General features: G+C 34.9%; 2 protein-coding genes across 2 annotated transcripts; one reads left to right on the top strand and one right to left on the bottom strand.

The window, feature by feature from the left end:
- Positions 1-3,967: 3,967 nt before the first annotated feature.
- Positions 3,968-4,504, bottom strand: LOC125221496. Its single transcript, XM_048123615.1, has one exon. The coding sequence runs from the start codon at positions 4,502-4,504 to the stop codon at positions 3,968-3,970; it is 537 nt and encodes a 178-aa protein (XP_047979572.1).
- Positions 4,505-9,629: 5,125 nt separating this feature from the next.
- Positions 9,630-14,283, top strand: LOC125223702 (synaptotagmin-2-like). The gene is made up of 12 exons (XM_048126965.1): positions 9,630-10,081; positions 10,856-10,954; positions 11,062-11,112; positions 11,219-11,342; positions 12,031-12,149; positions 12,303-12,404; positions 12,628-12,702; positions 12,810-12,886; positions 12,976-13,222; positions 13,319-13,672; positions 13,764-13,895; positions 13,974-14,283. Exons 1-12 carry the CDS (start codon positions 9,971-9,973, stop codon positions 14,103-14,105), a joined length of 1,623 nt encoding a protein of 540 aa, XP_047982922.1. The 5' UTR covers positions 9,630-9,970; the 3' UTR covers positions 14,106-14,283.
- Positions 14,284-14,457: the final 174 nt, after the last annotated feature.

Raw genomic sequence — 14,457 nt, 5'->3', positions numbered from 1 at the left:
TTATTTGGATCTGGATTAAGGGAATAAATAATTTCTTTAAGATTGTTTAAGCAGATTAATACAACTTTATACGAAAAATCAACTATTATTTCATTTTTAGGACACTACTATTTTACTTTAATTTTAATATTTTCCCATCTAATTAATTAATGTTTAGATAATTATTTTATGAAATTTTCATTGTAGTATTTTTTAGCATGCATACTACCTTCGTCCCTGAAAATTTGATACAGTTTACTATTTCGGTTCGTCCCTGAAAATTTGATACACTTCACTTTTACCATTTTTGGTAGTGGACCTCATATTCCACCAACTCATTTTTACTCATTTTATTATAAATCTAATACTTTAAAAGTAGGATCCACATCCCACCAACTTTTTCAACTCACTTTCCATTACATTTTAAAACCCGTGTCGGGTCAAAGTGTAGCAAATTTTGGGGGACGGAGGCAGTAGATAATTCTATTTCTTTATTATTGGGTTTTACTCCCTCTATCCCAATTAAGTTGAGTATTCCACCATTCACTTTACTGTCTCTTTATCTTTCCTACTTTATTAATATCTCCTACTTTTTAGAAAAAATTCTTAATCTTTGTGTCCAAAAGTTATGTACTGTGTCAACTTAGTTGGGATGGAAGGAGTATTATTTTTTTATTTTACTTTTACTTTTAATATTTTTTACGGCACTTCCAGTCCACGCAGTCCGCCGGGACGATACATGGAGTCTCGAATAAAGTCGGCAAATGAACATGCATCGAGGGAACAAAATGAACTCTGTGATCCGACGAAATTGTCTTAAAAGTGATTTTTTTGCTAGATTTCTCACCTTTTGAAGTCCTACCTCTTTTCAAATTATAAGTAAAGCCTTAGGACTATATTATACCGATGTCATTAGTTTCATTATGTAAGAAAAACTTTCGGACTAATATGCAACCTTTTACGATAGGTAAAGCAAAAACATATCTAAGTTGTAAAATTATTCTACAATTGTAATGAACTGAGTATGGCACCTACTGTAATGACATATTTCACTACTCAGTCTACAATACTGAAGACTTAGACTGGTTTTACTTAAATGTATTTTTATTTATGAAATGAATATATATCGATAAGTAAAATACACGGTCTAATAAAACAATTCTCTTCATTGATGGATAAAAATTGATGTTTGGTTTTACATACACATAGCACTAGAAACCACTGGCGGAACCACACGGGGACAAGCCCCCGCGCCAGCGTGGGCTTGACCGGAACCAAACCCCGACCCCTCCTTATACTGCCCAACTCCGACCAGTCTCCGCCCCAGAGCGAGCCCTGAACTCCAACCGTAGTTTCCAGAATCCAGCGTTGCCGCTGCAGCCGCTGTTCATTGAAATCGAAATTGAATTAGGTAGGAGAAGATTAAGAATAGGGCTTTATTTGTTTTGGGTCATTTATATTGTTGTTGGGTTGCTATATTTTTGGCATTTTGGGTTATAATAAACTAAATTAACTAATGATGCTCTTGGCTTAATTAGCCCATTTCCAAACCAATAATAACGCCTGGAGTTCTAACAACTTCTCTTGAGAGAATATTTTCTTTTAATGAAACTTATTAAAACAGATTTGTTGCAAATAGTAAAGGAGACAATGGATAAATGATTAGTTGTATACGTTGAAAGAGAACTCTTAAAAAAATTGGAAACGAGACTATTTTTTAACAATTTCAAAACATGGTTACCTATTGGAAAATATTTACTCCTATCATCTAGTGAGTCGTAAAAAGTGTACAGACATTACATGTAAGATTAAATATGTTACTAATATTTTTTTGAAGAAAATTCAGCCCTGGCTTAACATAAATCTTGGTTCCGTCACTGCTTGAAACATGTATTCCAGTATAAACCCAACAACGCCTTTACGTTGTCGCCTCCGAACCCCTTGAGAAATAGTTGTGCAAAGAGATTGTGTGAGGAAAGGAAGGAAAATGTGCACTAGTAATACACATATATAAATATTTTAGCAATGTTTGCAACAATAAGCTTAGGAAAACGACAACCACACTGGCAGCAAGGCGCCAACACAACACGAAGGCGATCACAAACGCCATGACAATGAGCGTCGTGTTTTGAACTAGTGTGGAAATGCAATCGCGGCGAGGGTGCAACTGTTGTTTTCATCCTGTCGAACCATGCCACCTCGTTCGATAAAATGGATGAGAACATAAGCATACAAACTCGCACAATGAGACACTCTCTTATTAGTCCGTAGAAATAGTGTTGCACTAGATATAAGAAAGCCAGAGGCCCTAATGAAGACAAAAGGAAACATGTCCAAGCTTTTGGATTTGTGCATCATCTGGAGGAGAGTAAAACATTTTTATTAAAATAAACTAAGAGTGAACAAAGCTATTTCAATATAGCTAAAAATTAGCATGGGTATTGTAGGTGTCTAATCAAAGCTATTTCAATATAGCTATTTCAAAGTTGGTGAAAAAAGATAATGGAACGTGAGTCCTACTTTTTTTTATTAGTTTTATAATAAAATGTGAATAGAAAAAAAAGTTGGTGGAATGTGGGGCCTAATGCCATTTATGGAATATTCCAATCGGGACTCCTAAAGTGGGACATCCAAAAATGATAACCGGGACCCCTAAAATGGACGGATGGAGTATTAGTTATTACTGTAAATTAGTTAGCATACTAACGCAACTCGGGTATCGTATCCACAAAAACTTACACATCTTGTACTATCTAGTCCATCGAATTATGATCATTTATTATAAATAAATAACTTGAATTTTATTTTTATTTTTATTTTTATTTTCAAATATTTTGCCTTTACGAATCAACAAGAAGACTCGAATTTTTTATACTCCTTTTTATTTTTCACAAACAAATGACAGTATCTTCTTCTACAAATGCTACTTATAATTCTCGGCATGAAAGTGGGAAACATTTCGCAACGTCAACGTGTCGATTCTTCGATTATAATTGATGAGTTGACGAGCAAATGACGTTGTAGATTAAATAATTAATCTAACATGCATATGTAGAATAATTAATTTGACTTTCTAGAAGGTTCCCATTGGACCTCCGACGTGATTCAGAAAACTCGATTGATCTCCTAGAGCATCTCCTACGGCGAACGTCGCGGAAGTCCTACCCGACGTCCACCGCTGTGAAGAAAAAGGTAGGACACGCCCGTCCCGTGTGCCCATCGGATGGGCTCGCCCGTCCGCCCCACGTCCTACCTGACGTCCGCCACTGGGGCGTGGGTAGGACGTCGAGGTCGGACGTCCGACCGAAAATTAATATTTAAAAAAAAAAACTCTATAAATACGGCTTGTGTCGAAATTTTAATTCCGTAAATTTTAATTTTAATTGTGAATTTATTAATTTTATTGCGGGAAGTCCTAGTGATGACGTGGCATGAATTTTATGTGGGAAGTCCTAGTGGAAGGAGGCGAGGAGCGCCACCGGAAACGCTCTTATGATTTTCCATAGTCATAGTTAATTACGTTACATTAAGAACAAATCAGCAATAATTAGTTCGCATCATATATCATCATCACCATCCATTTAAATACAAACACAAAAGCAAATTACTCCACTAATATTAGTCGAAATTGCATCATATTTGGAAATACAAAATACACATATAGATAATTAATTTATCTTCAGCAATAGAAACCAAATTATCTAAAGCTGAACCCCTAAAATTATAAAGGAAGAATCATAAGTGTTACACCCATTAAAAACACATGGGATCCTTACCATAACTCCCCAAACACAAACGTAATATATAATCATCAAGCTTAGCTTAATGAATTCCCACGGCTTCTTATAAAATATAAGCAGTGGACCAACAAGCATATATAACTATTATGTGAAAAAAAAAGATTTCTTGAATGAGAATTTTTTTTTATTATGTGAAAAAAAAAATCATTCAAATAACCTCTCTAAAATCACCCCAAATTTGAAAATTTTCACTGCAGCCGAAGAAGGCGCCGCAGATCATCGGTGGCGCCGGCAGCCGCCTTGCAGCCGAGCCTCGGCCGCAGCGAGAAGCTCGGCAGAGGCAGGCTGCTCGGCGGCGGAGAGAAGGTGAACACCGCCGAGCTAGAAAAAATGCCGGCCTGATCACCGACCTCCGCCGCCGCCGCCGACGTCAAGCCGCCGCCGATCTCACACTTTCTCGCATCGAATGAGATCAACGGCGGCGCGGCATCCTTGGATTTCTTCGGCGAGTTTTTGCCTTGTTTTTTGGGAGATTTTGATTTGTTAGGGTTTCTAGGTTTTTGGACGGCGGTGGGGAGGGGCAGCAGGGGTGGCTGTGAGGATTGGCGGCGGAGAAACGGCGGCGGCGGAGGCCGCAGAAGGCCGGCGGAGTTGAACCGGGATAGCCGGAACGCGTCGGAAGGGTTTGAATTTGAAATGATTGGATTCTGATGGAATTTTTGGGGATTTTTGAGATTGGATTTGTGATCAATATCAAACGATCCATGCATCATAACTGCATCCATATCTATGGATAATTAAATGCAACAAAATGATCTATCAATAAAGATAAAAAAAAAGGAAATGGAAATGAACTAAAACTTGAAGATCATCTGCTGCATCTTATATAGAAGGCAAACTCCTGCTTTATTTTCATTATTAATAATTAATTACTCCCTCCGTCCACGAATAGAAGTCCCGTTTTTTCATTTAAGTCCGTCCGCAAATAAGAGTCCCGGTTCACTTTTACCGTAGATGGTAATAGGGTCTCACATTTCACTAACTCATTCCACTCACATTTCATTTAAAACTAATATATACAAGTGAGACCTCTATTCCACTAACCTTTTTCCACCCACTTTTCATAACATTTCTTAAAACCCGTGCCGCCAAGGATTGGGACTCCTAATGGCGGACAGAGGGAGTATTAATTACTCCTTCCGTCCGCCATTAGGAGTCTCATTTATGGGCGACACTAGTTTAAGAAATGTTAAGTTTTTTTTATTGAAAAAGTTGGTGGAATAAGGATCTCACTTGTATATATTAGTTTTAAATGAAATGCGAGTGAAATGAGTTAGTGGAAGGTGAGACCATATTATCATTTATGGTAAAAGTAAACCGAGACTTCTATTCACGGACGGACTAAAATGGAAAAACGGGACTCTTATTCCCGGATGGAGGGAATATAAATTAATTCAGCAGTGGCAATAATTAATTAATAGATAAAAGTGTTTTTTAATTCCAATTTGGTAATTAACCGACAGCAGCAGCAGAAGGTCGGCTGAAGCAAGATTTATGAATTTCGGGGGATTAATTAAATTTACTTAGGGCGGCAGCCGCCGAAGGCAGCGCAGCCGTTGGATTGTGGCAATCGCCGTTGTCGCGAGGAGGGCCGTTGATCTTCTTCCTAGGGCTCCTCGAAATGATGGGGAAAGCGACGTGCGATGAGATCGAGGCCGTACACGTGGTAAATGAGAGTGATTTCCCTCACGTGGAGGGGATTTGGGGTTAGGCAGGAAAGTAGCATAAGAATATTTTAATAAATGTAAATTGATTTTTATTTCCCATGCTACGTAACTTTGGGTGTATCAGTTAGAAAGTCAAATGAAGGAATAAAATTTCAAAGATTGGTTGGATAAATCAATGTAACAGGAATGGAAATATAATATTTAGAGGTTGTATGATATTTATTCAAAATCATACGAGTCTACATTCTAATTGTAGTTAATAATTAGTAAATTCGAATTTTATTTAATATGTGAAAGTGAAAGTGAAAGATATTATTCATGTAATTCACCCTTAAACTAAACTATATTAGGTTAATATTTTGTGTAAATATATATTCATCTAAGTCAAAATAAGGGGAAAAAGAAAATCAACGTTGCATCATTTGCATGCATGCAAGTACTAAAATTTTGGGTTTGGGAAAAGGACTATCATCTTTGTATAAACTTATGATAATCAATTAAGACTTGAATTGTAAAATTATTTCAGTTGAATGGTGTAGCTATATATATGACTAATCACTGGCGGACCTACACTTGATGGGGGAGGGGCTTTAGCCCCTAATGAATTCATTTTTTTAATTATTTTCTACTATAAAGTTCTAAAATTTATTCATATTCTATACTCATTATTATATAAAAGCCCCTATTAATAATCTAAGTTACCTACAAATTTATTTTTAAGGTAAAATTTGAGAATTTAGCTCCTACTCCCGTGCATTTCTGTGTCCGCCACTGTGACTAATTACATGATTGTCTATCTAATACTATTAAGTTATGAGAATCAATTGATCTCTTGAACTAAACACAATACATAGTATTTAATTTCAAGATATAATCATGCAAACGGAACAACACCTTAATTTATTTTGTTAGTTGAAAATTTAGTCGCGAGATGAATACATGATGAAAATGATTAGCTTGCAAAGATATTCCAAACTTTTGGCTGATTTTTGGTTTCCAAACACGACTTATAAATTGTTTCAATAAAATTTACTATTATTTTCTCATTTGTAGCAAAGTAATTAAATTAAATTCAGAATTTTCCAACAATGAAAAAATGACGTGGCATGATTTCTAGGGCAGTTCCTCAATTAAATCATAAAATATTTGGCTGGTACCAAAAATGTCTTGGACTTCTAATAATATCAATAAAATAAATTATTAATGTCACCACTATTATAATTGTGCAATGAAATAATAATACTAATAATGAATACTATTATTATTATTATTATTATTATTATTATTATTATTATTATTATTATTATTTTTTGTGCTATATATACACAATCTCAAAGATAATATAGTACTATTTTCTAAAAGTATCTTTAGCACACATAATTATAAATATGCATAATTTCTTTAAAGTTTTAAGTTAGTTTTAAGAAAATCATTGGAGTAGTTTATAATTTCTATTGTGTTTTGATTGAAATTAGTAAAATATTTTATATATTAAGATAATTTACAGTTCCGTTGGACTAAATCAAATCAAACCATATTTTATTAAATACTCCCGCTGTCCCCGATTAAGAGTCACACTTTTCCATTTCGATCCGTCTCCAATTAAAAGTCTCACTTTATTTTTACCATAAATAGTAAGTAGGTCTCACATTCCACTAACTCAATTCACTCACATTTTATTATAAAACCAATATAAAAAAATGGGTCCGACATTCCACTAATTTTTTCAACCAACTTTTCTTTACATTTCTTAAAACTCGTGTCCGGTCAAAGTGTGACTCTTAATCGGGGACAGAGGGAGTACTACTTATAACTTAATTTAATTAGTCAAAATGGCCTATGATAAAATATAAATTTAAATGATAAAACCAAAATTGTTAACTATTATATTAGTTTTTTCAATCATTGACTATTTCAAATAAAATAAAATAAAATCTTACCGTCTATAATTTTTATGTAGTATAGTTTTAAAATTATTTCTACGAATAAAATATTTCAATATTTTCAATAAAATATTAAACCAAAAAAATGATAAATGATAAAACCAAAATTATGAACTATTTTAATTTATTTTAATCATCACTATTTCAAATAAAATACTACGTACTTGTATATTAATCCTGGTTAGGCAATTAAATTGATCTATGAGGCCTATGAGAACATTATTGTTTAACGAATATTGATTCATGAGGCCCAATATTATAGCTATGAGCCTATGACTATGTTATAGTTTAAGAAATACTATTAAAACTGGGCAGTATAGAGTATAGTAAGAAGACACCCATGGTTCAATTTATGTCATAACATTATGGGATATTGCAATCCTTGCCTTTTTTCTCTAAATAACATTACATATATCTCATTCAAATAAAAGGCATTACATATTACTCCTTAAAAAATTAAAAAATGATCGAGTCATTTCATAACATGGCATAACTCTAGTTTTGTTAGTTTTCAGATGATTTGCAGGAAACACCGTGTTATATCATAAATATTCCACTTTGGATGTTTGCCCATAACTTGTTTAAACACTATCAAATCTTGAAATTTATTGCCGCCTCCTATTTGGTAGATGCTATGAGCTTCATTCTCAACATCTTGGTCGCTCATTCCACTCCTCCTTCACACGTTTTTTCTCTGCAAGCAGCCACCCATTTGCTTGCATTTTCGTTAAGTCGTTTCCATCGACTCTTCATAGAATCCCCATTTTTTTTGTTAATTTCAGCTAGATTTTCTACTTGACATTCGTGATACAATTTTTTCACACGTGCCCATTGTGCTTCCCTTCTGATGTTTACCACACACACATCTACGCTTGCATCGACCCAAGAAGACATACGTGCTAAATCTTCTTTCACAACCCAACTTATTTTTTGTTTGCTTGTTGGACATCTCCGAACAAGTTTTGGGTGTCATTTTTTTATGTGGGAATTTCAGTAGACGTAGGAATTTGGCTTAGATTAGGAGATAATTCAAAGTTTTGTGAATACTCTGAATTTGAAAATGATTGTGGATTTTGATAAGGTGGTGCAAAATTTGGAAAATTTTGCGAACTTAAATATTCCGATGATTGTTGATAATTTTGGGAATTAAAATAGTTTGGGAAACAAGGACGATAATTTGGATAATTTGGATCCATAAAACCAAATTTATCAAAACAATAATGAAAGATCGATAATTTGGATGATATGGTTTGCTTTTGTGATGAGTTCTACATGTTAAGTGGGATATATATAGAAAAGTGAAGCACAATGTAATAGCAAATAATAAAAAATAATAAAAAATGAAGTAGTTCACGTCATTTTGTGGAAGAGTGGTTCACATGATTTTTTTGGAAGAATAATTCACATGATATTTGAAAAGATATATAGAGATAAATGTAATAATCATTGAATAAAATAAATTAATAATTAATAAAACAATCACAATTTAATGTTGTGCAAAATTTTCGAGATTGAAATGTGATTAGAATTATATTGTTATTGTGCAAATTTATTACAACATACGTGTACTCCAATAATCAAGTAATAAAATAAATTAATATTAAAAAGTAAAAAAACAAAAATAACAGATATTTCTATATTCAGCCAATAATAATAAGACGTGTGGCATGTGCCCCTTGCCTTTTTCTAGTGGCAGCAGGGTGATACCGAGAGATGAGGGCCGGTTGGATTAGATTATTTTAGAATTACTTTTATTTATGTCTATTTTGTTTTTTATGTATAACATGAATGTCACTTTGATTTTTATTAATCTAAAAAAAAGCTCGTACTTCGACATAAATTGACAATAATAATAAAATATGTCCCACATTTTTTTTGAAAACTAAACTATAAATGGTAAAGTTTGTAATTTTCATAACTATTTCATTTATTTTTGCAATGTTAATAACATAACTATGTGAAAATCAGTTGTTATACATCGCATGATTTGCCGAAAATGCGATAATTGTGAAAGTTACAAACTTTATAATTCAATTTTTGAAAAAGTGAGGGATAAAAATGTATTGGCTTATATTTTGTGATTTGATGTGACAATGATATATTTGACTATATCCCTCTCTAAATATAAAATAATAATATTTGATTTCTCCAAAAATAATGGAAGTGTGACATTATTGGGCAAAGGCATGGATGGGGTGGGGGCCGTTACCGTTGTCTGCCGACATGCAAAAGCCGTTACAAGTGGATCCAAAACAGCGTCGTTGAATTCAATGCACAGATATTTCTCATTTCTCTCATTTCTCGCCTCACAATCGTATCATCTTGCTACGTGATTGTGGATTCCATTCCCCACACTTTTCCCAACATCTTTTATCCTTGTTTGGATCCGTGATCAGTGATGTAGGAGGTCGATTCAGCTTCCTGTTTCAATTTTGTCATTTGCTGTGGGGGCGGGGGGCCATTCTGCTGTGTGTCGTTCTTCAACGCCTTTTTTGTTGAGCTTGATTCCTCGATTGATCTGTGCTGCGGCTTGATTGATCAATTGTTGGGGTGAATTTGCGGTTTTGGAAGAGATTGGATTATGGGTATCGTAAGCACGATTTTGGGGGTTTTTGGGTTCGGGATAGGAATCGGCATTGGGGTTGTGATTGGATACTTTCTGTTTATCTATAGACAACCAACTGACGTCAAGGTCTGTTTCCTTCTTTTTCTGTATTTTTGAACATGATTGTGTGTGTGTTTGTGGCGGCATTTTGTTTTTTAGGGAATTGTGTTGCCTTTTGCTTTCTGATTCTTTGTTTGTTGAGCTCACTTATAGTTTTTTTTTTGCTTCATTAGGGACCAAGGGAATTCTCCATTAGCTGCATTGGTTATATATTTAGTGAAAAAAAATCCCCTTTGTAGGATATTTGTATGCTAATCTGGATCTAGAGCAGTCTCTGTACCACGTGTTGATGTTTTTTTGTTACATTTGGAATTAGACAAAGCTATGGCCCTGCAAATTACATTGAGTTAAGAAAAGCATTTATGCTGTTTTCAAAGATAACTAAAAGTTACTACCATACTTAGATGGAGGAATCACAAGTCGAAGATGCATAATATAACCCTGTTGACTTAAGATTTGGAGCTGCTGCTTTGCTTAAGTTTGCTGTATATCTGTCTTATTTAGCTTTAGTCTGTCTTTCATTCTTGTACAGAAAGAGACTTGGTGAACTATGTAAGAATTGAAAAGGACTTAACTGGTAAACACCTTGTAATTTGAAGGAAAACTAAAGAATTATGTCGAGCTTTTAGATTCACACTGGATAGTTTGGCTTTAAGCTTCTGCATTGAAGCTTAAAGGATAAAATAAGAATTTGGCTGATTTTGTGGTGCATAGCACTCAACATTTGGTGGAATTCATATCTTACACAACGAGGGATACAATAAAGTTCATTTACATGTTCTCCAAATGCACAATTGGCAGGATCCTGAAATGCGTCCATTACTTGAGAAAGATTCTAAAAGCCTTGAACAGCTTCTTCCAGAGATACCTTTCTGGATTAAAAATCCAGATTATGAGCGGGTGAGTTCCAATTTCTTCGGTCTGGCAAAGATCTTATTACTTGAATAAAATCATGAATAACTCCTACCTACTCATCATTCAACGTTTGAAGTTGTATCTCTCTGCAGATGGATTGGTTGAACAAATTCATTGAATATATGTGGCCTAGTTTGGACAAGGTATGTTTCTTAACAAATTCATGGAATTTAGGCAGCTCAACTGATAGTTTGTAAATCGCTTTAGCTTTTAATTTTTGCTTCTGAATATACATTGTAAGCCCTTCAGGCAATCTGCAAGATGGTAAAGTCAATAGCAGGACCTATCATAGCCGAGCAAATTCCCAAGTACAAAATCGATTCAGTTGACTTTGAGACACTTACTTTGGGCTGCCTACCACCTACATTCCAAGGTTTTGCTATTAATGTTTGTTTTACAAATATGTTTGGAAAATTTTGCCTAAGTTAGATATTTACAATATGAAAGCAAACTAATGTGCTCTTTTCATGTTTAGATAAAGGAATATTTGCCATTAGCTGCTTCTTTTTGGTATTAAAACTATTATGATTACATTCTTACATAACTTATAAGTTGTGGTCTTTCTGGACAATCTACATATTCATCTCTTACATGAGTATAATATTCCTAGATGTAGAAGGTACAGGAAAATAATCATAAACATTAGCAGCTTCTTTTTGGGATGAAAACTATTATAAACTATATTGATGTTATAGCTGTTCTTACAATATGTCATTTTCTTGATCCTCTAACTAGGATGGCAATGACCAGTTTTTTGGTCCTTGCCATTCCCCCCTCCCATGAGGCGCAAAACTAGAGAAGATTAGAGCATCTGGAAATAGTCAGTTTTGAAATAAATCCTTTTTTTATCATGCCCTTTATGTTCTCATCCTTTCATCTTCCCTTTATCAATACTTGATCTAACATGTAGGCAACTTCATCACATACCAATAAATTTGATTGGTTTATGCGAATATAAATATATGTATTTGGTTTTGTAGTGATTGCCCTTCCTTTGTCATCTTTCTCCATCCTGTACACCATTTCTTGCTTTTTAATGTGTAATTACCATATGATGCCAGGAATGAAAGTCTACAACACTGAGGAAAAAGAATTGATTATGGAACTAGGCTTGAAGTGGGCAGCTAACCCCAATATCCTAGTTGCTGCAAAAGCATTTGGTCTGAGAGCTACCGTCCAGGTACCTTTTCTAGATGGTTGTCACAAACTGATACATTAAGAATAGTCTCTCCTTTTTCTATACATGTTTTTTTTATTTTCAGTTTCTTGTAGATATATCTGTCTCTCTAAACAATTTTCATGTCTGAGTATTATGCTTTGTTTTTTGGAGTAGGTGGTTGACTTGCAAGTATTTGCTTGCCCACGCATCACATTGAAGCCATTGGTTCCAACCTTTCCTTGTTTTGCTAACATACACGTGTCTTTAATGGAGAAGGTGAGTATTGGCCACTTCGTTCATTTATGTTGCTTAACTGTTGTTTTATACAACTTAACTATATTTTTGAAAAAAGTTGGAACAGATGCATCTGCTTTTTATTGAACTCATATACAAACTAAAGAAAATTGCTAGAGATAACTATGTGCTTTTGGCTGGAAATCATGAATATAGGCTATAACATTCTCAACCTTCTTCTTTTTTTAATTTCTCTCTCTTGTAGCCTCATGTCGATTTTGGAGTGAAGCTGCTAGGTGCCGATGCTATGTCCATACCTGGAGTCTACAGGCTCGTGCAGGTATTTGTTTTTAATGAACATGAAGAGCTGCTTATGAGGTTTTTTTTGGCTCGGTGATTTTCTTCGGTTTGTTGGTTTTTGATGTTCTAGATTTTATTCTTTTTCAGGAACTTATCAAAGATCAGGTTGCAAATATGTATTTGTGGCCGAAACGACTTGAAGTTCAGATAATGGACCCCTCAAAGTAAGTTTAGATGCTTTTTTTAGCATCTTCTATATCCAACTGAAGGAAGTCAACAATTTCTGATCACACTCTGATTTCACATTGGACAGAGCAATGAAGAAACCAGTTGGAATTCTTAATGTGAAAGTTGTCAAAGCGATGAAACTAAAGAAGAAAGATCTCTTAGGTGCATCTGATCCTTATGTCAAGCTACGCCTCAGAGACGACAAGCTTCCATCTAAGAAAACAGCTGTAAAACACAAAAACCTGAATCCGGAATGGAATGAGGAATTCACATTTGTGATAAAGGACCCCGAAACACAAGTTTTAGAGCTAGAAGTTTTCGACTGGGAACAGGTACTAGTTGATCTCACTGCATTCTGGCCTTGTTGGTTTGGCCGCACAACAATATGATTGAGGATTCTGTCCTTATCTTTTAGAATATGTTCGCAGGTCGGCACACATGACAAAATGGGGCTGAACATAATCGAACTAAAAAATCTGACTCCAGAGGAGCCAAAAACCCTGACACTCGATCTTCTAAAAAATCTGAATCCAAACGATGCTCAGAATGAAAAGTCGCGAGGGCAGATGGTAATTGATGTCAATTACAAACCTTTCAAGGATGACCAGATGCCAACAAATGTCGAGGACGCAGATGATGCAGTGCAGAAGGCTCCGGAAGGAACTCCTGATGGTGGCGGTATGCTGGTCATCATAGTCCACGAAGCTCAAGATTTGGAAGGGAAGAACCACACAAATCCATCCGTACGTTTGCTGTTCCGCGGGGAGGAAAAAAAAACTAAGGTGATCCAAAACTTCAACATCTCACACTTCCTTCGCCAAAATGAACTTATTTTTCAATCAGTGATTCATTCCATCGGTCCGATTGATGCAGGTTGTGAAGAAAAATAGAGATCCAAGATGGGCAGAGGAGTTCCAGTTCACGCTTGATGAGCCCCCGACCAATGACAGGGTTCACGTCGAGGTCATTAGTACTTCGAAGAGGATGGGCCTGCTACATCCCAAGGTACGTCTGTTTCATTTCATCAACACATGTCTCTGACTCAGAGAGTCCAACTAATCTTGATCGTTTTCTTGAATGTAGGAAACACTGGGCTATGTCGATATATATCTATCCGACGTTGTGAGCAACAAGCGGATCAACGAGAGGTACCACCTTATCGACTCCAAGAATGGTCGCCTTCAGATTGAGATGCAGTGGAGAACTGCTGGTTAGAACATTTTTTTTTCTTCTTTTCAGTTTCTGAGCTCTGGACATTGCTCTCTTAGCAATGGATATTGTTTTGTGAAAATTGTAATATTGAAATTTAGAACACTCTGAACTCATCCCACAACATTTCTGTAATGATCAGTTTACTGTGATTGATAATAAAAAAAAATGTACTTTGCTGGAATAGTATAGAAATTGAATGAACTAATTTTGTACCAACTCTTAAACAGAAGAAAGCAACCAATTTATGCTATATTTTCATTATATAGAAGTTTATAATAATTATTCTCATCACCAAAAGAAAGAATTTTCATGTGAGGTCTATATCTAATTAGTAAATTGTAATGATCAGTTTATA

Source organism: Salvia hispanica, chromosome 4 (assembly GCF_023119035.1).
Source record: "Salvia hispanica cultivar TCC Black 2014 chromosome 4, UniMelb_Shisp_WGS_1.0, whole genome shotgun sequence".
NCBI classification, from domain to species: domain Eukaryota; kingdom Viridiplantae; phylum Streptophyta; class Magnoliopsida; order Lamiales; family Lamiaceae; genus Salvia; species Salvia hispanica.
Note: the sequence above shows the minus strand (reverse complement) of the source record. Positions and strands in the feature narration are given on the sequence as shown.